This window comes from Notechis scutatus, chromosome 13 (genome assembly GCF_049901735.1).
Source record: "Notechis scutatus isolate UNSWTSFEM ecotype Mainland chromosome 13, rNotScu1.2, whole genome shotgun sequence".
Lineage (NCBI taxonomy): Eukaryota > Metazoa > Chordata > Lepidosauria > Squamata > Elapidae > Notechis > Notechis scutatus.
In genome coordinates this window covers 11,497,886-11,521,397 of record NC_142021.1, presented here as the reverse complement: position 1 = coordinate 11,521,397, position 23,512 = coordinate 11,497,886, and the positions used below count along the sequence as shown (strand labels likewise).

General features: G+C 47.7%; 1 protein-coding gene across 1 annotated transcript in view; it reads right to left on the bottom strand.

The window, feature by feature from the left end:
• The window catches only part of NCOR2 (nuclear receptor corepressor 2), a 218,467-nt gene that overhangs the window by 114,602 nt on the left and 80,353 nt on the right, over window positions 1-23,512 (bottom strand). The window contains 6 exon segments of the mRNA XM_087942977.1: window positions 12,930-13,028; window positions 14,309-14,363; window positions 16,560-16,738; window positions 18,425-18,518; window positions 19,956-20,128; window positions 23,024-23,090. Of these exon segments, the coding sequence (XP_087799103.1) occupies window positions 12,930-13,028; window positions 14,309-14,363; window positions 16,560-16,738; window positions 18,425-18,518; window positions 19,956-20,128; window positions 23,024-23,090 (667 nt within the window).

Below are 23,512 nucleotides of genomic sequence, written 5' to 3'. Positions count from 1 at the left end.
GAATTGGCAGAGTTGTTGTTATGAGTAAAAAAACAACAAGAGGAGGGGGGCCATGGCAGACCCTGCCTGTGTTCTACAAGTAAAGGCTGGGCCATGATCCAGTCAATCAAGAACCAAATAAATGCAAATCCAGGCTTGCAACAGCGCTACCTATGTCATGCAGATTAACAAAGTTGGAAGGGACCTTGTAGGTCATCTAGTCCAACCCCCCCGCCCAAGCAGGACACCCGACACCATTTCTGACAGATGGGCAGTCTAGTCTCTTCTTGAAAGCCTCCAGTGATGAAGCTCCCACAACTTCTGAAGGCAACTTCTGTTCCATCGGTTGATTGTTCTCACTGTCAGAAAATTCCTCCTTATTTCTAGGTTGAATCTCTCCTTGTTCGGTTTCCATGCACTCTGATTTCACCTGTTTAGTGATAGTTGCAGCTAAAGGGCCCCCACAAATTATTTATCTGCCCGTATAGGATAAAGTTGCCACTATCCATTCAATTTAGACTTAGCCATTTTGGCCCCCAGGCATCTGGGATACTCCTTTCTATTATTATCTCCATAACATCCTTGCGAGGTAGGCCAGTGAGCAGCCACGGCAGGAGATGAAACTCTGCCTAGTCCTCCTCCAACTCTGTACCGGTAGTCCTCGACTTACAACAATCCCTTGAGTCACCGTTCAAAGTTACAATGGCGCTGAAAACAGTGAGTTATGACCGTTTTTCACACTTACGACCTATTGTCCCGTGATCAAAATTCAGGCGCTTGGCCACTGACTCATATTTATGACGGTCCCTTTTGGCGACCTTCTGAAAAGCAAAGCCAGATTCACGTAAGAACTACGTTACTAACTAAAAACCACTGCAGTGAGTCGTAAAATGGGGCAAAGCCTGCTTCACAAATGTCCCGCTTAGCCCCAGAAATGTTGGGCTCCGTTGCGGTTGCAAAGTGAGGACTACCTGTCGTCACAAAGAGGAACCAAACTAGGACCACGTTTCCTGTTTCTCACAGCCCCGAGAACCGGGATTGTCTCTGCATCTCTGGGGTTGGGCTTGGCAGGCTGTGTCCCTGAGCCACCATAACCAACCTCTTTTCTCCCAGCACCGGCCTGGTGAACTTCTGCCTAAATGAGTCAGGCACCCCACAGGTGGCCCTCCTCCAAACCCACGCAGGGGAAAAATGTGCAAACTTGGCAAAGGCCCAAGAATGCCCCCACATTTCAGGATTGCTGGCCCCGAGCAAGCGGGGATGGGCTGGATAGCCTCCCGGGGATCCCTTCCCAAAACCGAGGGATGCCCTGCAGAAGAGGAAGAGGAGAATCGGCTTCGGCCCACCGCCCCCCCAAACTCAGCAAGCGCTCCAATCTGGATTCCCGTCCTTGCTTTCTTTTCCCTCCTCGCCCTGCAGGTTGCAAACAATCCTGCCTGCGTAGCCACCCCTCCCTGTTCCTGGGTTGCTGCCGCAGGGCTGCCCTCCCCCCCGTTCCCCTCCCCTCCCAGGTCCCAAAAAAATCTTCCTCCCCTAACTTTGAATGCCTGGCAGCCGCTGGCACCGTGCCGCTCTCTGCTCTCTCTCTCTCCCTTCCACTGCGGTGGCGGCACATAAATTATAAACACCGCCTGACCTTTGCTCTGGTTTCTTGTGGCATCCCGTGCGTGGCGCAGCTCTACTTCCCCCGCCCTGGGCATTCAGCATCTCCCCCCCTCTCACACACACACACACACCCCATTGTGCAAGCTCAACACCAGGGCACCGCAGGCAAACTCCCCCACCCGCTCTTCTTTCCATCACCAAGGCAACCCCAGCCCAGTGCGATAAGTTATCTACCCCCCTCCAAAGCGCAGGGGTTCCTGTAAACAGTGCGTGGAGCGTGTGGCCGGGGACAAGGTGCTTCGGGCGGCACTGTTCCTCGGCTGTTTTGTTTCCCCTTCTTTGGGACCTGTTCTTGGCAGGTACCAACGGCCCCAGCGCTTCCAAGCTCTCTTGGCCGGCCCCAGAGGGATGGGGAGGGGAGGGGAGCGGAGGGGAGGTGTAGTACAGCCTTTACAGCGCCTTCCCTCCACTTCTGCCTAGGTCTGCTTTTGGGAGGGGGAGACGAAGGGTGGGTGAATTGGAGACGGGAGGAAGACTTTGCGTAGGGTTCGTTCCTGCGCATTTGGAGGGGTTCCCCGTACAGTACCTTGCATGAAGCTGGGTCCCCCCCTCTCCATCATTTGGGGGGGGCCTTCAACCAGTCCTTTTCAGAACCCACCCGCCCCACTTCTTGGGTTAGTAAAGGACAGGGTGTCCCTTGCCTCTTCCGGTGAAAGGAGGGGGCGCAAAAAAAAAAAACAATTAGGGTGGAAGGAATTTTGGGGGAGTTTTGTTTTTTTTTTTCCTTCCCAGCCAAATGTTTTTTTGTTTTGTTTTCCCATGCGCCTCCTTCCTTTTCATTCTCTCAGGACCCGGCTCACCTCCCAGGCCTGTCCTCCCCGGGACTCCAGCGCTACCCGTGTCCCTTCTGCCTGCGGTGCCCGAGGCCTCTTCATCGCTCGGCCATCCCCGTGTGGCGTGCTTCACGCTCTCCGGCTCAAATGGCTTCCTGGGGATTTGCATCGTTGAGCCGTGGACTCGCCACGACATTCCTGTTATGATTTTGCAATCTCCTGGAATAACACGGCCCCAGCTCTGCGCCCGTCAACCAGCCCGCGAGATGAGTCATGAGCTATAAAACCACCGGCTCTCGTCACCGGGAACCTTCGGCGGCGGCAGCGCTGGCTACACAGCCTTGGTGTGTGATTCATCTCCCGCCGAGGCCAACAGTCGCCCTGCGGCGCAACGCACGCTCTCCCCACTGTCAAGCGCCCGGCTTTTGAGGTCACAGAGTCCTGGGGGGGGGGAGATGTGCGTAGTACACAAGCACACCCCTACACACTCTCGTGTGCAGTGGTGTGGGTAGGCACAGCATGCCCCACCGCGTAACAATCGAGCCCTTTCAGACACTGCGGATATTTCTGGATTTGGGGTTTTTTAAAAACCTTTTGGAGGGGGAGGGCAGTGCAGAAAGGAAATACAGAACAACGTTTTTTGTCCTGAGTCCAAACAGCTTTCTTTTTCAAATCACAAACGGAGGTTTTCTTCAGCCACAAAATGAGTCAACACACTGGTTCGTGTGTGTCTGTGTGTGTGTGTATGTGTGTGTGTAGCTCTCCTTCTCTCCCTAATTGTCAGTTTCTTGAAAGGGGGCAAAAGGGGTGTTATTTGCCTTGCAAATTTGCAATTTTCTCTAAGGAGATACAACCGCTAGCAGCCACGGGCCAACTGACCATCTTAGCTAACTTCACCTGGCTTAAGGAGGAAACCCAGGTCACACAATCTGCTCTTGCAATGTTGTGTGTGTGTGTATGTGTGTGTGCGTGTAGTAACAAAGCTCTAAACCGACAAGCAACAACCCAAGTAGACTTCAGACCCTCCTGTGCAACCTACCCCAAAAACCTGCTGCCTAAACCAAAACTTGAATCAAACTAACTTAACCCTGGATGGAAAGTGATGAAGGAGAGATTCAACCTAACCTAGAAATAAGGAGGAATTTTCTGAAAACGCAATCAACCGATGGAAAAAGAAATTGTGGGAGCTTTCAAGAAGAGACTGGACGGCCATCGGTCAGAAATGGTGTAGGGTTTCCTGCTTGGGAAGGGGGTTGGACTAGATGACCTACAAGGTCCCTTCCAGCTCTGTTAATCTGTTAATATGAATCCAACTGAAGTATTCATCTAAAGGTTTTAGATAACACTGACTTCTGAGAAGACTCCCAAACTTATTGTTCTCCAGATCTCCCTGGCTTTAATTTTTCAATAGATAGATGATAGATAGATAGATAGATAGATAGATAGATAGATAGATAGATAGATAGATAGATAGATAGATAGATAGATAGATAGATAGATAGATAGATAGATAGATAGATAGATAGATAGATAGATAGATAGATAGATAGATGATAGATAGATAGATAGAGATAGATAGATAGATAGATAGATAGATGATAGATAGATAGATAGATAGATAGATAGATAGATAGATAGATAGATAGATAGATAGATAGAGATAAATAGATATAGATATATATCTAGCTGACTTACAGAAGGTCTGCCAGCCATTAAAACCCACAGAGAAGATACACAAGAAAAATAACGCTAACGTAGGTGGTCCTCAACATGACCACAATGGAGCCCAACATTTCTGTTGCTAAGTGAGACATCTGCTAAGTGAATTTTCCCCCATTTCACGACCTTTTTCGTCACCATTGATAAGTGAATCACTGCAGCGGTTAAGTTAGTAACACGGTTGTTAAGTGAATCCGATTTTGCCATTGATTCTGCTCGTCAGTAGGTCACAAAAGGGGATCACGTGACCCTGGGACATGGCAACCATCATAAATATGAATCAGTTGGCAAGCGTCTGAATTTTGACCGCGAGATGCTGCAAGGGTGAACAACGGTCATAATTCACATTTTTTTCTGTGCCGTTGTAACTCTGTACGGTCACTAAATGAACTGCTGTAAGTTGAGGACTGTCTGTACAATCTCCAGGGATCGAGCCAATCAGAACTTGACTACTTTTTAAAAACCAGGAGAGAAAGAATCCAGCCAGATCTCTGGTGTCGGGCTTGGTGGGACTCTCAGCATTGATGAGTTCTGGACCTTTTTCAAAGTCCTCCATCTTTCATGATTGACCATTTGAGTAGTTGGGTAGATCTGGACCCTTTCAAAGAGTTGGTCTTCCATCTTTCATGATTGACCATCTGAGTAGTTGGGTAGATCTGGACCCTTTCAAAGAGTTGGTCTTCCATCTTTCATGATTGACCATCTGAGTAGTTGGGTAGATCTGGACCCTTTCAAAGAGTTGGTCTTCCATCTTTCATGATTGACCATCTGAGTAGTTGGGTAGATTTGGGCCCTTTCAAAGAGTTGGTCTTCCATCTTTCATGATTGACCATCTGAGTAGTTGGGTAGATCTGGACCCTTTCAAAGAGTTGGTCTTCCATCTTTCATGATTGACCATTTGAGTAGTTGGGTAGATCTGGACCCTTTCAAAGAGTTGGTCTTCCATCTTTCATGATTGACCATCTGAGTAGTTGGGTAGATCTGGGCCCTTTCAAAGAGTTGGTCTTCCATCTTTCATGATTGACCATTTGAGTAGTTGGGTAGATCTGGACCCTTTCAAAGAGTTGGTCTTCCATCTTTCATGATTGATCTTTTGAGTAGCTGGGTAGATTTGGGCCCTTTCAAAGAGTTGGTCTTCCATCTTTCATGATTGACCATCTGAGTAGTTGGGTAGATCTGGACCCTTTCAAAGAGATGGTCTTCCATCTTTCATGATTGATCTTTTGAGTAGTTGGGTACTTCTAGGACCTTTTAAACATATGTTTATCTTTCATGATTGATCTTTGGGTAGTTGGATAGTTCTGGACCTTTTCAAAGAGACGCTCCTCCATCTTTCATGATTGACCCTTTGAGTAGTTGGGTAGTCCTGGATCTTTCCAAGGAGACATTCCTCCATCTTTAATGACTAGACAGCTCCTCCTATCCCTTGCTCCTGGCCCCGTTGACTAAGACAGGAAGGAAATGGGAGGATAAACCTAGAAGAATGCTTGTGTTGCCAGCTCTCCATTAGTCATCGTATCATATTTGTTGGTTAATCCAAGGCACATAGCAACATGTGGTTGTCCACCCATCCATTTTTCACTGGGCTCTTTTTTTTCTCTCTCTCTCTCTTCCATCTTGTTGTGCTGTCCCAGCCAGTCTATGGGAATTGGATAGTCACTTAGGAATTGTGAGCTATCCCCTTAAGGGCATGCATCATGGTAAATGTAGTTAAAAGGTATCCTGGGAAATGTAGTCCCCATGTCACGTGACCACATCTGTAATCCTGATTGGTCACTGGATTGACCCTTGGTGGGTTGGGGGAAGTTTTCCTCATTCTTTGTCTGAACTCTCTCAATCGTGGCACCTTCTTTCCGTGGCTATGAGATGGGTTAGGAGATAACCATCTTTTACTGCAAGGCTGATATGCAAAGGATTGGTCATTATAGAAGAACTTCATCACAAAGGTGAGCTAGGAAGATACCTGATGTACCAATAAATGTACTTTGTTATGGGTGTTTTGTGGGATTTATCTATCTGCACCTGCACAGCTATAAATCCACCTCTGTGCATGAGACAGGACAGCAAAAGATGGTTATCTTTTACCATGGAAAGAAAGTGCCACGATTGAGAGAGTTCAGACAAAAAATGAGGAAAACTTCCCCCAACCCACCAAGGGTCAATCCAGTGACCAATCAGGATTACAGATGTGGTCACGTGACATGGACTACATTTCCCAGGATACCTTTAAAAACTACATTTACCATGATGCATTCCTGTAAAGCAGTGATCCCCAACCTTTTTACGCCGCGCCCGGTATCCCCAACCTTTTTTATGGCGCGCCCGGTACCGGCATTAGCTGGGCGCCGCCATCTTTTTTGATGAAAGTGCTTCCGGTGAGCTTTCTACCCGGAAAAGCTCACGGAAGCGCTGGCGCCGCCATCTTTTTGATGAAACGTGCTTCCGGTGAGCTTTCTACCCGAAAAGCTCACCGAAGCGCTGGCGCCATCTTTTTGATGAAAACGTGCTTCCGGTGAGCTTTCTACCTGGAAAAGCTCACCGGAAGCGCTGGCACATCTTTTTTGATGAAAACGTGCTTCCGGTGAGCTTTCTACCCGGAAAAGCTCACCGGAAGCACTTTTTCATCAAAAAAAGATGGCGGCGCCCAGCAAGCCAGCGGCCCGGTAGGACTTGTTCCACGGACCGGTACCGGTCCACGGACCGGTGGTTGGGGACCCCTGCCGTAAAGGGACAGCTCACAATTCCTAAGGGACTATCCAATTCCCATAGACTAGCTGGGACAGCACACCACCCATCCATTTTTTCACTGGGCTCTTTTTTTTTCTCTCTCTCTCTCTTCCATCTTGGCATGGTCCAAGTTTCCTTGTGGAAAGGCTGTTTCCAGTTCATCCAAGCCTCTATATTCATCCAGAAAAGTCTTTACAAGCAATTGTCCTTCCATCGTTATTTTTAAGCCACAAAACCGAGGGATGAAGGAACCCAAGAGAGGATCAGAGCTGTAGCTGAGTGTTGAAGGGTGGGGGCCTTGGTGCTCTCTGAGCTTGGTGGTTTTCTTGCAGACGTTTCACGACTCAACTAGGTAACACCATCAGTGTTAGAAGGACTGTGGGGTTTGTGGATAAGAAGAAGAAGAAGAGGAAAAGGATGGGGAGGAGAAGGGGTAATGTGGGGTCCTTGGTGCCCTCTGAACTTGATGGTTCTCTTGCAGACATTTCATGACCCAGCTAGGTAACTTCTTCAGTGCTGGAAGGGAGGGAGTGGGGTTGGCGGGGAGGGGGAGGAAAGGGAAGGAGGAGAAGGAGGGTTCTTGGGTTCTTGGTGCTCTTTTAGCTGGGTTGTTTTCTTGCAGGCGTTTCATGATCCAACTAGGTAACATCATCGGTGCTAGAAGGGAGTGGGGTTTGAGGAGAGGAGGAGGATGGTGGGGTCCTTGGTGCTCCCTAACTTGGTGGTTTTCTTGCAGACGTTTCATGACTCAGCTAAGTCACATCATCAGTGTTAGAAGGGAGTGGGATTTATGGAGTGGAGGAGGAGGAGGAGGAGGAAGACTGTAGGGTCCTCGATGCTCTCTGGACTTGGTGGTTTTCTTGCAGACATTTCATGACCCAACCAGATAACATTATCAGGGGCTTATGATATTATCTAGTAGTATATAATAGAATAGAATAGAATGGAATGGAATGGAATGGAATGGAATGGAATGGAATGGAAGAGAAGAGAAGAGAAGAGAAGAGAAGAGAAGAGAAGAGAAGAGAAGGGAAGGGAAGGGAAGGGAAGGGAAGGGAAGGGAAGGGAAGGGAATGGAATGGAATGGAATGGAATGGAATGGAATAGAATAGAATAGAATAGAATAGAATAGAATAGAATAGAATAGAATAGAATAGAATAGAATAGAACAGAAGCAGAATAGAAGCAGAATAGAATAGAATGGAATGGAATAGAATAGAATAGAATAGAATAGAATAGAATAGAATAGAATAGAATAGAATAGAATGGAATGGAATGGAATGGAATGGAATGGAATGGAATGGAATGGAATGGAATGGAATGGAATGGAATGGAATGGAATGGAATGGAATGGAATGGAATGGAATAGAATAGATGGTGTAAATACTCTCAGTATACATAAAAGAAAAGATACATTCATCAAGAATCATAACGTACAACACTTAATGACAGTCATAGGGTACAATCAGCAATCAAATCATACTAGGAAACAGTCAATATCAATCGTAAGGATACAAGCGGCAAAGTTACAGTCATGCAGTCACAAGTGGGAGGGGATGGGTGATAAGGAGTGATGAGAAGATTAATAGTAATAGTAGTGCTAATTATATACTATAATATCTAATTAACTAGTGATCTAAATGTAATCTAGCTGGGTCACGAAACCTCTGCAAGCAAACCACACCAAGATCAGGGATCACCCAGGACCCCACAATCTTCCTCCTTCTCCTTCCTGGAAACCTCACTCCTTTCCAACACTGAGGATGTAACCTACTTGGGTCATGAAGCGTCTTGCAAACAAACCACCAAGCTCAGGGAGCACCCAGGACTGTCACAATCCTCCCCTCCTCCTCCTCCTCCTCTCTTCTTCTCCTGTTCCTCCTCCTCCTCCTCCTCCTCCTCCTCCCTCCTCCTCCTCCTCCTCCTCCTCCTCCTCCTCCTCCTCCTCCTCCTCCTCCCCCTCCTCCTCCTCCTCCTCTTCTTCTCCTGTTCCTCCTCCTCCTCCTCTCCACAAAACCCTCCCTTCTAACACTGATGGTATTACCTAGCTGAGTCATGAAACGTCTGCAAGAAAACCACCAAGCTCACAGAGCACAAAGGATGCCACTGTCATTGTCCTGCTCCTCTTCCTCCTCCTCCTCCCCCCCTACTTTCTCATTCTCCTCCACAAACCCCCATTCCTTTCTAGCACTGAGGATGTAACCTACTTGGGTCATGAAACGTTTTGCAAGCAAACGACCAAGCTCAGGGATCGCCCCAGGGCCCCATAGGCCCCCCAACCCCAGGCGACTTTTGGACTTAAGGTGAAGCCCACCTGCTCCAATGGCCTAATGATGCTTTTCTGAGAAATGTCTGGGATGAACTTTTGGAGAGTTTTTCATAACTACGGAGCCACCCAAAGGAGACCACTTGAGGATCCAATAATAACGAGCAATTGGGAGATGCAAAAATTCAGAGGCCAACAAAGTCTTCCCTCTCCCCCAAAAAATCAGGGAAACAAAATCTCCAAATGATTAAAAGTTTTTTATTTTCTATCCAAAAAACGACAGACCAGCCGCCCTCTCCGCTCTCAAGCCTCCCACCCACACAGCATGAAAAGATCCTTTAAAACCAACAAGCATGAAAAGATCCTTTTAAAAGCAACCTCCGCTCCTTTCCAGAGGAAAAAGCAGAAACCATCAAGATGTTTCATCACCGCGGGAAGAGCTTCCAAGTCTCCTTCACGGGATGAAAATTTTGCAATGTTTTTCGCCCGCCACTCCGCCTTTTCCCAGCATGCTTTTTGCAAACCCAGGGTTGTCCTCCACTTACAACCATTTCTTGAGCGACTGTTCGAAGTGAAAACAGCACTCGAAACGGCGACCGATGACGGTTTTCCGCACTTACAACCGTCACCTGAGCATAATTCACACCCTCGGCAACTGGCTCGTATTTATGATGGCTTGCAGGGTCCTGGGATCATGTAATTTTGGACCTTTCTGACAAAGGGGGGAGCCAGACTCACTTAATAACCTGGTGACTAACTTAACAACCGAAGTCATACATTGAACAATTGTGGCCAGAAAAGTCCTAAAATGGGCCAAAACTCACTTAACAAACTTTCTCACTTAGCAACGAGGATTTGAGGCTCAATCGCGATGATAAATCAAGAACTACCTGTATTGCAGGGGTCTATCCAGCTTCTGTCCTAGGCCCAGTACTCTTCAATATCTTCATAAATGACTTAGATGAGGGAATAGAAGGGGAACTTACCAAATTTGCAGATGATACTAAAATGGCAGGGATAACCAACACCCAAGAAGATAGGCTCAAGATCCAGATGGATCTTGACAGACTAGAACACTGGGCCGTATCTAACAACATGAAATTCAACATAGAGAAAAGTGAAGTCTTACACCTAGGCAAGAAAAACCAAAAGGACACATATAGACTGAGTGAAACCAGGCTCAATAGCAGTAACTGTGAGAGGGATCTTGGAGTCTTAGTGGACAACCAGTTAAATATGAGCCAGCAGTGTGTGCCAGCAGCCAAAGAAGCTAATGCAATCCTAAATTGCGTTAACAGAGGGATACAATCAAGATCAAGGGAGGTACTAACCCCACTCTATAAAGCCTTAGTAAGACCACACCTAGAGTACTGCATCCACATTATAAAAAAGAGGTTGATACTCTAGAAAGAGTGCAGAGAAGAGCAACCAGGATGACGGGGGACTGGAGGCTAAAACATACAATGAAAGGTTGCAGGCACTGGGCCTGGCTAGTCTAGTGAAGAGAAGGACCAGGGGAGACAGGAGAGCAGTCTTCCAATATTTGGGGGGCTGCCCCAGAGAGGAGGAAGGGGGTCAAGCGATTTTTCAAGGCACCCAAATGCCAGAAAAGGAGCAATGGATGGAAACTGACCAAGGAGAGATTCAACCTGGAAATAAGGAGTAGTTTTCTGACAGTGAGAACAATCAACCCATGGAACAGAAGATGCCGTCAGAAGTTGTGGGAGCTTCATCATCAAGAAGAGTCTGGACCGCCCCCCCGTCAGAAATGGTATAGGGTCTGCTGGGAAGGGGGTTGGACTAGATGACCTCCAAGGCCCCTTCCAAATCTGTATCTGTATCTATTTGTATCTTTTTCCCCGTGCTAATTCCTGGTTTTTCGTCTCTGTTCTCCAAGCAATACTATGATCTCTCACTTAATCTCTTTGCATTCTTATGTCAAAAATGGCTAAAAAAAAGTGAATTACTGTAGCAAAATCTGGCACCCTAACAAAAACATCCCAGACTAAATAAACCAGCTCTGGAGCTCCGAAAATAATAAGTCAGTTCCAGGAATAAACAGGAAGAATCACAAATCTGAATTCCCCAGCTGTTTTTCTGCTAAACAGGGATTTCCCTTTAATATTGATCTTTTTTTTAACACTCAACAAATTCATCCTTCACCGTGCTAAACAAACGCACTGAAGGTATCATTCAATCATATCCAGAATGGAATTTTACCCTCTTTTTTTAAGTTGCACACGTCCTGATCAAGAGGCAAAACTAGGACAAACTAGGTTGTCCTTAAAGGTGCATTGGGAAAGTGGAAAAAAAGGCAGAACTTTGACCAGATTTTGGTTGGGTTCTTCCCTGTTTAATTTCTTCAGGAATAATGGAGATTTATGAAGTTCTACGCAGCATGCGTGGAAAAATCCTGATCTAGAGGTTTGCACCCCTGGCCTCTGGAGAAAATACAGCAAATCAGTGGCAAAATATTCGTTGTGGGTTCCTAAAAGTGGGACTGAGAAAGGTGTGAGGCACTTCTGATGAAAAGATCTCACAGACCAAGGTGGAGAAGAGGAGTAGACTAGAAATAGAATACAATAGAAAGAATAGAAACAGAACAGAAATAATACAAATAGGATTAGGTGACCTACAAGGTCCCTTCCAACTCTGATAATGATGTAAGAGTAAAAATGTAAGAGTGATGGGAATCTCCAGATCTTGAGGAAGTCCACCTTGGAGAACTATGGCAAAGGAGGGGACCACAGTCCATATTGCCTGCTGGTGGACTTCTTGGAAAAATCTGGCTGCCCAGGTGGGTTGGATTTGACAAGCCTTTGGCTTCATCCAGCCAAGTGTTGATCATCCCAACCACCTGTATTGAAACAGGAAACATTGGAGAACGTAGCTCCACCTGGGTTTTTCCTAGGTCAAGAAGATCCAGTGGGCTTCAGGCCTCCCTCCTACAAAGGCCAACTGGCAAATGAATGGGGAGGTCTTTCAAAAAGTTAAATCATCGAATGCTCCTGGTTGGTGGTTGGTGGTGAACCACGGTGGTTAGAGTGCAGCACTGCAGGCTACTTCCGCTGACTGCCGGCTGCTTGAAATTCGGCAGTTCAAATCTCACCAGGCTCAAGGTTGCCCTTAAACTCGGATTGTCCTAGCCTGTAAACCAAGCTAACCTTTGTAGACTAGCAGTGCAGTTCACAGGGGAGCACCAGAAAATCCAGAGAGGAAACATTACTTGGTGGGCCAGGTCTACTAGAATTTAGAATAAAGTAGAGCGGGAAGGGATCTTGGAGGTCTTCTAGTCCAGTCCCCTGCCCAAACAGGAGACCCTCTACCATTTCAGATAAGGGACTGTCCAGTCTCTTCTTAAAAACCTCCAATGATGGAGCGCCCACAATTTCTGAAGGCAACTTCTGTTCCACTGGTTAATTGTCCTCACTTTTAGGAAATTTCTCCTTAATTCCAGGTTGCTTCTCTCCTTGATGAGTTTCCATCCATTATCTCTTGTCCTGCCCCCTGGGAGGATAGTGCTTTGGAGAATAGCTTGACCCCCTTTTCTTGGTGGCAGCCTCTCTAGAACCTAGAACCGAGGCCCACAGCCCTACCAGATGCTGCCGCTTGATCTCACCAAGTCCTTAGACCAGGGGTCTTCAAACTTGACAGCTCTAAGACTTGTGGACTTCCAGAATTCCTGAGCTAACATGACTGGAGGAGGAATTCTGGGAGTTGAAGTCCACAAGTCTTAAAGGTGTCAAGTTTGAAGACCCCTGCCTTAGACACTTCCAGCTTCCCCCACTGGGTTTCCTTACCTGGTTCTTTCCTCGCCGGCGGTAATTCCTTCTCACCAAGTTCTTGTAGTTCTCGTTCTTCTTGGTCAAATAGTAGTAGAGGACACAATCCGCAACTGTCTAGGAAAAGGAAAACACACACACACACACACGTTGGTGGTGCTTGGTACAGACATGGGAGGGAATCACACTTTGGATAATACGATATAAACCTTCTGATGTCACTGAGGTGTGTCTGTTCCTTTCCAAAGCACCACAACCCACAAGACCAGGAGTCTTCCAACTTGACAGCTTTAAGACTTGTGGACTTCCAACTCCCAGAATTCCTCCTCCGGTCATGTTAGCTCAAGAATTCTGGGAGTTGAAGTCCACTTGTCTTAAACTTTGCCAAGTTTGAAGACCCTTGCACAAGACGATCGGCAACCAGGATGGCCAACTCTTAGAAGAGGGATGGACCGCTTTCCTCAGAGGTTCCTTGGAAATAGCTATCCCGGGCAAGGGTTCTGGACCTTAGAGGGGACCTTGGGAAGTTGCCCCCTTGAAGTTTGCAGTTGGGTCGCTGTTTTGATAAGTGCAACTTGGAGAGGCAACCAAGAAGTTCTAACAGCTTCTTCACAGAAGGCCTAGCTCAGGGGTCGGCCACCTGTGGCTCTGGAGCCGCAGGTGGCTCTTTCATCCCTCTGCTGCGGCTCCCTGTTGCCAGTCAGCTCCACAATTCATAGGGCTTTTGGTTAGGACAAGTAGAGGAAAAAGGACACCACTCTAGGAGGAGACTCTATGGTGGGGAGAACCACCATAGAATCTGGTCGGCTCCAGAACTGAATTGGTGGGGGAAGGGTCCCTTCTGGTTAGGATCTTTGTGGCTCTTTTGAGTGTTTTAAGGTTGCCCACCCCTGCTCTAGCTTGTAGGATGAGTGTGCTGTCAGGATTCCAGCAATTGCCCTAATTAAATCATGATCCTTGAACCAAACTTCAAAAAACTTCCAAAGATTTTTTTTAGAGGCGACATACTGGCACTGCCCTATATGAAGCCAACTCTTGCATATGTCATTTACAGTCCCCTGTGACCCTGTTTCCCTCTCTCCCCCCAGGTGTGTCATAAAGCAGATTCTCCAACTGAGCACGTTCATTGGCTGGGTGTCATCAATCACGTTCCCCAATTAAATATATTTGCAGGCAAAAGCTCTGGTAGTTTAGTTACAACCTTTTAAAGATATGAGTTGGAATGTACTTCCGCTTTCAAACCGCTGCATTTGCTCTTCCAGATTTCCTTCCTTTCCCCCCCCCTCCTCTTTTTTTTATGGCAACTATTAAAACAGGCATAGGAATGTTTTATGAGTTGATAGGTGCTTTCACAAAAAGGAAATTGTGAGAAAGGATCGAAAGAAATATCCACTTACTTTCCTGTCCAGGAAGGAGGCGATAAGACCAAAATTCTTTGGATGTTGCATGAACCTGCAAGAAGAAGAACCAAAGGAACGATTAAGAAACTGACCATGAAGATATCTGGTTGGAGAAACCAACTCTTGCCTCTTTCTACATCACCATCCGAAGCAAGAGCCAGGGAGTGGTGCGGTGGCCTAGAGGAGGAGCTCTCGCCTCACAATCAGGAGGCTGTGAGTTCGATCCTCAGTAAAGGCAGATATTTCTCTCTTTCTGGGCACAATGAGAATATATTTGCCGAATATAACTCCGTATTGGTGACAGGAAGGGCATCTGGCCATTCAAATACTCCGCTAGCTCCATTGTTGCCCAGACTCCACCCCGCAAGGGATTATGGGGTTGTTAAATGATGATGATTGATCAGAAGCAAAAGCTGGGCTGGAACTGATACACAGCAGAGGGGGTCCTACAGATACTCTGTTCAGGTAGTCCTTGTCTTGCGACCAAAATGGAGGCCAGCATTTCCACTATCATAATGCTTGCAATTAAGAGTCACCCATAAGACTGGACCTGATTTTTATAACTTTTTTTTGTGATGGTCATTAAGTGAATGCTGTGGTCACTAAGTGAAAATGGTCATTAAGTGAATCCATGGGTTTTTTTTGTTCGAAACCAGCGGAAAAGCTGAGAAGCCGCCAAAAATTGTTGTAAATTGCAGTCAAATGACTGTGAATTGCTGCCAGTGGTAACAAGAGTTAGGGGATCAGGTGACCATGTGGGGAGCTGTCAGAACTCCAGAACTGGGTCGTAAGTAGCATTTGGGAGGTCCATTATAACTTCCAACGGTTGCTAAGTGAGGACTACCGGTATGCCACAGATGCAGGTAGTCCTCAACTTACACAACGATTGAGCCTAAAATTCCTGTTGTTAAGTGAGACATTGAAGTGAGTTTTACCCTGTTTTACGACCTTTCCTGCCACTGTTGTTAAGTGAATCACTGTGGTTGATACGTTAGTAACCCAGTTGTTAAATGAATCTGTGATTCAACCTAGAAATAAGGAGGTATTTTCTGACAGTGAGAACAATCAACCAGTAGAACAGAAGTTGCCTTTGGAAATTGTGGGAGCTTCATCACTGGAGGCTTTCAGGAAGAGACTGGACTGCCATCTGTCAGAAATGGTGTAGGGTCTCCTGCTTGGGCAGGGGGTTGGACTAGATGACCTACAAGGTCCCTTCCAACTCTGTTAATCTGAATCTATCTACGATGATAACGGAGGCTAAAACGTACAATGAATGGTTGCTGGAACCGGGCATGGCTAGTCCAGTGAAAAGAAGGACCAGGGAAGACATGAGAGCAGCCTTCCAATATTTGAGGGGCTGCCCCAGAGAGGAGGAAGGGGGTCAAGCTATTCTCCAAGGCCCCCGAAGGCCAGACAAGGAATAATGGATGGAAACTGAACAAGGAAGACATTCAACCTGGAAATAAGGAGAAATTTTCTGACAGTGAGAACCATCAACCCATGGGACAGAAGTTGCCCTCGGAAGTTGTGGGAGCTTCATCACCACTGGAGGCTTTCAAGAAGAGACTGGACTGCCTTCTGTCAGAAATGGTGTAGGGCAGTGGTGGCTAACCTTTTTGGGCTCCTGTGCCGAAAATTGTGTGCGCTTGTGCTCACGTGCCAGCAGCCAGAAGGCAATGTGCGCAGCCCTCCCACGCCTCTCGCGCATACATACACGATGCCTTCCCCCGCCCCCTTTACCTGCACTGTGTGCGCCTCCCAGTTGATTTTTGCCCAGTTTGAGGCCTTTTTCAGCCTCCCAGGGGCTCGAGGGAAGCCTCTGCAGCCTTTGGAGGCCAAAAAAACGGGTCTGTTTCATCGCTTCTGGTATTTCCAGAAATACAGGACGTGACGAAATGGGCCCTTTTTTCGGCCCTCAAAAGCTGCAGAGGCTTCTCTCGAGCCGAAAAAGGCCTCAAAGGGGCAAAAATCAGCTGTGAGGCGCGCATGCGCAGTGAGGTAAGTCTGCCTGGGGCTCGTGTGGCATAGGTTCGCCCTCAGAGGGAGGGTCTCCTGCTTGGGCGGGAGGTTGGACTAGTTGTCCTCCAAGGTCCCTTCCAACTTGGCTAATCTGATGACTTCCAAACCAGGAAGGGACGTGAGGCTGCCCACAGGTGTGTCCCCCTCAACTCCTCCTGGGAGTGAAGACCTCTCCCCCTCCTCTTAGCCTGCCCCCTCCAGGACACCCGAGGCATTGCGTGCCACTCACTTCTCTCGGAAGGTCTCCTTCTCCTGCTCACTCCACATGTTCATCACCTGCCGGTCCTTGTAGACCTTCATAGGGTCATCCATCAGCCCGTTCATGTTGATGAACTTGATGCGCTGCTGCTCTGCGTCGTACAGCATCGGTGGAATGACGGCAAGCTGGCGCATCTGTTTCTCCAGATTCTGGTAGAGAAGAGAGGAACAAAAGGGCCTTGAGAGGAAGCAGCCAAATGTTGATCATGCCAACCACCGGTATTGAAACAGGAAACATTGGAGAACGTAGCTCCACCTGGGTTTTTCCTAGGTCAAGAGGACCCAGTTGGCTTCAGGCCTCCCTCTTACAAAGGCCGACTGGCAAATGAATGGGGAGGTCTTTCAAAAAGTTAAATCATCGAATGCTCCTGGTTGGTGGGTGAACCACGGTGGCGCGGTGGTTAGAGTGCAGCACTGCAGGCGACTTCTGCTGACTGCCGGCTGCTTGAAATTCGGCAGTTCAAATCTCACCAGGCTCAAGGTTGACTCAGCCTTCCATCTTTCCAAGGTCCGTAAAATGAGGACCCAGATTGTTGGGGGCAAGAGGAGGACTCTGTAAACCACCTAGAAAGGGCTGTAAAGCACTATGAAGTGGGATATAAGTCTAAAGGCTATTGCTATTGCTCTTCCTTTTCCCCTTCCTTCCTTCCTTCCTTCCTTCCTTCCTTCCTCCCTTCCCTTCCTCTCTTCCCTTCCTTCCATAACTCTGCCCACTGCCATGAGTTCAATCCTGCTGCTTCAAGGTTGACTCAGCCTTCCTCCTTCTGAGGTGGGTAAAATGTGAGTACCACATTGTTGGGGAAATATGCTGACTCTGTAAACTGCTTAGAGGTGCTGGAAAGCACCGTGAAGCAGATATAAGTCTAAGGGTTATTGCTAGTGTTATTGTCCTTCCTTCCTTCCTCCCTCCCTCCCTCCTTCCTTCCTTCCATAACTCTGCCCACTGCCATGAGTTCAATCCTGACTGCTTCAAGGTTGACTCAGCCTTCCTCCTTCTGAGGTGGGTAAAATGTGGAGTACCACATTGTTGGGGGAAATATGCTGACTCTGTAAACTGCTTAGGGAGGTGCTGGAAAGCACCGTGAAGCAGTATATAAGTCTAAGGGTTATTGCTAGTGTTATTGTCCTTCCTTCCTTCCTCCCTCCCTCCCTCCTTCCTTCCTTCCATAACTCTGCCCACTGCCATGAGTTCAATCCTGACTGCTTCAAGGTTGATTCAGCCTTCCTCCTTCTGAGGTGGGTAAAATGTGGAGTACCACATTGTTGGGGGAAATATGCTGACTCTGTAAACTGCTTAGAGGTGCTGGAAAGCACTGTGAAGCAGTATATAAGTCTAAGGGTTATTGCTAGTGTTATTGTCCTTCCTTCCTTCCTCCCTCCTTCCTTCCTTCCATAACTCTGCCCACTACCAGGAATTCGATCCTGACCGGCTCAAGCTTGACTCAGCCTTCCATCCTTCCCAGGTGGGTAAAACGAGGACCCAGATGGTTGGGGACAAGAAGCCGACTCTGTAAACCGCTGAGAGAAGGGCTAGAAAGCGCCGCGAAGTGGCATGGAAGTCTAAGGGCTATGGCGATTGCTAACAGGGCCTCCAAAGCAAGAGATAAAGAGCACCCCAAGGACGGTGCAGCAAAACTCTTGGTCCAACCCCCATCCAGAGATCAGTCAGCACCAGACAGGATCGGCTGGGCTGAGGTTAACGCAATTTGGCAACAAAGCCTGAACCCCCCCACTTCCTGTCTCCGGAGCTGTGGTGGAGCCAACTCTCCCCCAGAAGAAGGAGAGGAGTGCCGAGAAGGAGAGGAGCCAAAGAATAACAGTTGACCCCGGCCTCACCTCTTGTTCCGAGAGCCCGTCGATAATTTCCGACACCTCATGTTCGCTGCGTGCCGCCGACATAGAGAATCCGCTGCCTCTTTGCCCTCCCCTGCTGAGAAACGGCAGAGGAAAAAATTGCTGAAAGAGGGACCTTCTGTTGCTTGGTTGGCCATGGCCTCCGAATGGCAACCCCCGGGGGCCAAGAAAGAGGAAGAGAGATCACTGCCGGGAAAGGCAGAGGGTTGGAGGGGGGTGGAACAGTAGACCATGGGTGGGTGGGTGTAGGAGCAGGACCCCATGAGTCAAAGGCAGGCCTTCTAGGGATTCAGTTTGATCTTCCCTGCCAAGATTTAGCTGAATGTGACTTTGTCCAAGTGTTTGGGGCTTTTTTTTGGCACCACACACGTGTTTTGCTGGCCCACAAGCGCTCTTGAGAAGCCACACACTCCAAAAAAAAAAAAAGTGACTGGGAGGGTGTCCCAAAGGTGTTTTTTTTTTCAGGAGGCAACTGGATTTTCTGGTTTCACTTCTCATCCGTGAAGCTTCTTCAGCTCTGACTGGATGGTGGGGAATGGAAGGGTTTTTTTTACTCCTCGCTGGTCATTTGCATCCTTTTCAAGGGTTGTTGAGGCCGCTTGGAGGTTTGTCCCAGGTGTCCTCAGGGTCACCCGAGTGGCGCAAATGGATGTGGAGCCATACGGCAGTTCCAAGAAGGCTCCACACCCTTTGGTGCCACTCAGGGGACCCTGAGGACACAAACCTCCAGGTAGGCTCAACGACCCTCCAAAAGGATGCAAACGACCGGCTGTTGGCAAGGAATATAAATCCTTCCACTCACCACCCTCCAGTCAGAGCCGAAGAAGAGAAACGTCTTCAAGGACAAACCAGGAAGTCCAGTGGCCTCTGAAAAAAAGCTCTTTTGGGACAACCATGAAACCCGGACAACTGAGAATCGTCATGGACAGTTACTGGGAGGGGGCTTCTGCCTGAAGAAATGAGTGAGTGAGGAGACCCCTCGCCTGGTGCAACTCCAACTCAACTGGAAGCTGAACTCCAATGCAAGCCAACCCATTCACCTGCGTTTCAGCAAGCTACACCCTTCCCTGTGCATATATTTACCGATCCTCCTTTCGCCTTAAAAATTGCCATTTGACAGCAACACCTGGAGGGGATTTTGTCATTTGTGTCTCCGTCCTATTTAAAGTCGCTGAGATGGTTTGAGATGGTCCTCTTCTTCTCTCTTCAAAGCCCCTAACCAGGCAGAAGAGAGGACTGTACACTAGCTTGGGGTAGACGGCTGGATTTGGGTCCCAGGGAACGAACAAAGGTTTCCTCTAGGGAATCTCCTGGCCACAACTTGTCCTACCTCGGAGACCATAAATCAGGGCTCTTCAAACTTGACAACTTTAAGAAGCTTGTGAAGTGTTAACTCCCAGAATTCCTCCTCCTCCTCCAGTCCTGTTAGCTCAGGAATTCTGGGAGTTGAAGTCCACGCGTCCTAAACTTGCCAAGTTTGAAGGCCCTTGCCCTAAACAGAGCCCCAGCCAACCTTTGCATGCGTTCCTGAAGTTCTCTCTGCTTTCTGATCTCAGGGAACTGTTTCTCATAATATTCGCGGACTCTGCTCTCTTTAGCTCGACGCCGGGGGTTGTTTTCAATGCGTTCCACCTTCTTCTCCCAGGCTTCCATCAGCTGGTCATACCGCTGGCAGAATTTCTGCTCCTGAAAGGACGGGGGAAGAGGAAGCACAGAGAAAGTCGTAAGAGGGGGATTCCCACACCCGCCAATCCATTTGGAGCCGGTTATCTAGGGGCTTTCAGGTCCAATTTGACACCTAGTGGAGAACCACAAACTTTTGAATTCATTCCACCTGCAACATCCCCCCCACCATTTGATCTCGGTGGGAACGCAGCTATTGCAGGTTGACAACTATGGGGGTTGTGTGGCTTGGCATGAACCTGGCCCCCATTGTATATAAACTGGCCTCGGTGGCGCAGTGGATTCGAGCGTGTAGCACTGCAGGCTCCTTCTGCTGACTGCCGGCTGCCTGCAATTTGGCACCAGGCTCAAGGTTGACTCAGCCTTCCTTCCTTCCAAGGTCAGTAAAATGAGGACCCAGATTGTTGGGGGCAAGAGGCTGTAAACCGCTTAGAGAGGGCTGTAAAGCAGTATATAAGTCTAAGTGCTATTGCCCTTCCTTCCTTTCCTTCCTTCCTTCCTTTCCTTCCCTCCCTTTCTTTCCTTCCTTCCTTCCTTCCATCCATCCATCCAGGGATGCAGTATTGCAGGTCTAAACGCTATTGCCCTTCCTTCCTCCTCTCCCTTTCCTTCCCTCCTTCCTTCCTTCCTTCCATCCATCCATCCATCCATCCATCCATCCATCCATCCAGGGATGCAGTATTGCAGGTCTAAGTGCTATTGCCCTCCCTCCCTCCCTCCTCCTTCCTTCCTCCCTTCTTCCTTCCCTCCCTTTCTTCCTTCCCTCCTCCCTCCCTCCCTTCCTTCCTTCCTTCCTTCCTTCCCTCCCTCCCTCTCTTTCTTTCTTTCTTTCTTTCTTCCTTCCTTCCTTCCTTCCTTCCATCCATCCATCCATCATCCATCCATCCATCCATCCATCCATCCATGGATGCAGTATCGCAGGTCTAAGTGCTATTGCCCTTCCTTCCTTCCCTCCCTCCCTTCCTTCCCTTCCTTCCTTCCTTCCATCCATCCATCCATCCATCCTTCCATCCATCCATCCATGGATGCAGTATCGCAGGTCTAAGTGCTATTGCCCTTCCTTCCTTCCTTCCTCCCTCCTTCTTCCTTCCTTCCCTCCTTCCTTCCTTCCTTCCATCCATCCTTCCATCCATCCATCCATCCATCCATCCATCCATGGATGCAGTATCGCAGGTCTAAGTGCTATTGCCCTTCCTTCCTTCCCTCCCTCCCTCCCTTCCTTCCTTTCCTTCCTTCCTTCCTTCCATCCATCCATTCATCCATCCACCCACGGTGGCGCAGTCTTACAATGCAGTATTCAGGCTAACTCTGCCCACTGCTAGTTTGATCCTGAACCAGTTGACTCAGCCTTCTGTCCTTCCGAGGGGTGGAAAATGAGGACCCAGATTGTTGGGAGCAAAAGGCTGACTTTGTAAACTGCTTAGAGAGGGGCTAGAAAACACTGTGAAGTGGCATATAAATCTAAGGGCTATGGCTTTTGCTATTATGACTGAATCAAACTAATCGTGGTTTTAGGGTAGGTTTAGTTCCACAAGAATCGGAATTCTGCATGAGACTCTCCTCACTTCCTTTTGCAAGAAGCGAGATTTCGCAGGGAGACTTGGCGTGCAACCAACCAAGACTGGAAAACCCATAGCCAACGAAGCTGTCAGTTTTCCAGTCTTAAAAAAACAAGGCCATTGAAATCGAACAAGGCCAAGCAGAAGCAGAAAGATCTATTTATGAAGCGCTGCCATTTGCTTTACGATTCTTCGGTTCAAGTCGTCGGTAAATAAATAAAAGGGCCTGTAACCTGAAGGCAGAGAAGCTTTTCTATAAACCTGTCTCCAAAACTCAAGACGTGTATACTTGGGAGATGGAAGCCCAGAGGATTAAAAGCATTAAAAAGCAGTGCGGCTGACTTAAGACACAACTTTACCCTGAAGAAATTTGCAGAATACAGGATGACAGAGTTGGAAGGGACCCTGGAGGTCTTCTAGTCCAACCCCCTGGTCAAGCAGGATACCATATACTATTCTGGACAAATGGTTGTCCAACCTCTTCTTAAAAATCTCCAGCATCCACAAACTTCTGGAGGTGAGCCATTCCACTGATTAAAGGTTCTCATTGTCAGGAAAACATTTCCTTAATTCTAGGTTGAATCTCTCCTTGGTTAGTTTCCAACCAATACTTTTCGTCCAGAATAGAATATAGAATATAGAAAAAAGAGTTGGAAGGACCAGGGGAGATAGGATAGCAGCCTTCCAATATTTGAGGGGCTGCCCCAGAGAGGAGGAAGGGGGTCAAGCTATTTTCCAAAGCACCCAAAGGCCAGATAAGGAATAATAATGGATGGAAACTGATCAAAGAGAGATTCAACCTGGAAATAAGGAGGAATTTTCTGGCAGTGAGAACAATCAACCAATGGAACAAAAGTTGCCTTCAGAAGTTGTGGGAGCTTCATCACTGGAGGCTTTCAAGAAGAGACTGGATTGCCATCTGCCAGAAATGGTGTAGGGTCTCCTGCTTGGGGGGTTGGACTAGATGATCTACAAGGTCCCTTCCAACTCTGTTAATCTGTAAATGACCTTGGAGCTCTTCCAATCTAACCCCTTGCTCAAGCAGAAGACCATTTCAAACCAAAGGTTGTCCAATCTCTTCTTGAAAGCTTCCAGGGATGGAGCACCCACAACTTCTTGAGGCAAGTTGTTCCACTGATTAATCGTCCTCACTGACAGGAATTTTTCCTTAATTCTAGGTTGGATCTTTCTTCTTGATAGGTTTACATCCGTTACTTGTTGTCTTGCATCTCTGCCTCTGAACAGTCGCTTTCATGCAGCCTGCCTGCAAACCCCAAAAATGATTAAGAATACCGAACCCAGTTTGGGGGTTTCACAAAAGGAAGCAAAGATTTCTCACCCACTGTTTACGAGCATGATTTCTCCTCTTGAAGTATAAAATCAGCTTCTTCCGCATTGCTTGGTTTCTGCAAAAGAGGACGAAAACTACAGCTGGGACCAAGGGAGAGCCACTTTTAACTGCACACCCCGAATTTATAGCTGCAATGAAATGACAGCAGTCACTGCAATTTGTTTTTTATTTTTATTTATTTTTATCCCAGGTTTTATTGTTTTAATCTCAAGTCTGTAAGCATACCTACTCCTTCCTCTTCCTATTTTCCTGCAACAACAACCCTGCAAGGTGGGTTGGGCTGAGAGGGAGGGATTGGCCCAAGGTTACCCAGCTGGCTTCCATGGATAGATAGATAGATAGATAGATAGATAGATAGATAGATAGATAGATAGATAGATAGATAGATAGATAGATAGATAAAGATAGATAGATATAGATAGATAGATATAGATAGATAGATAAAATAGATGATAGATAATAGATATAGATATAAAG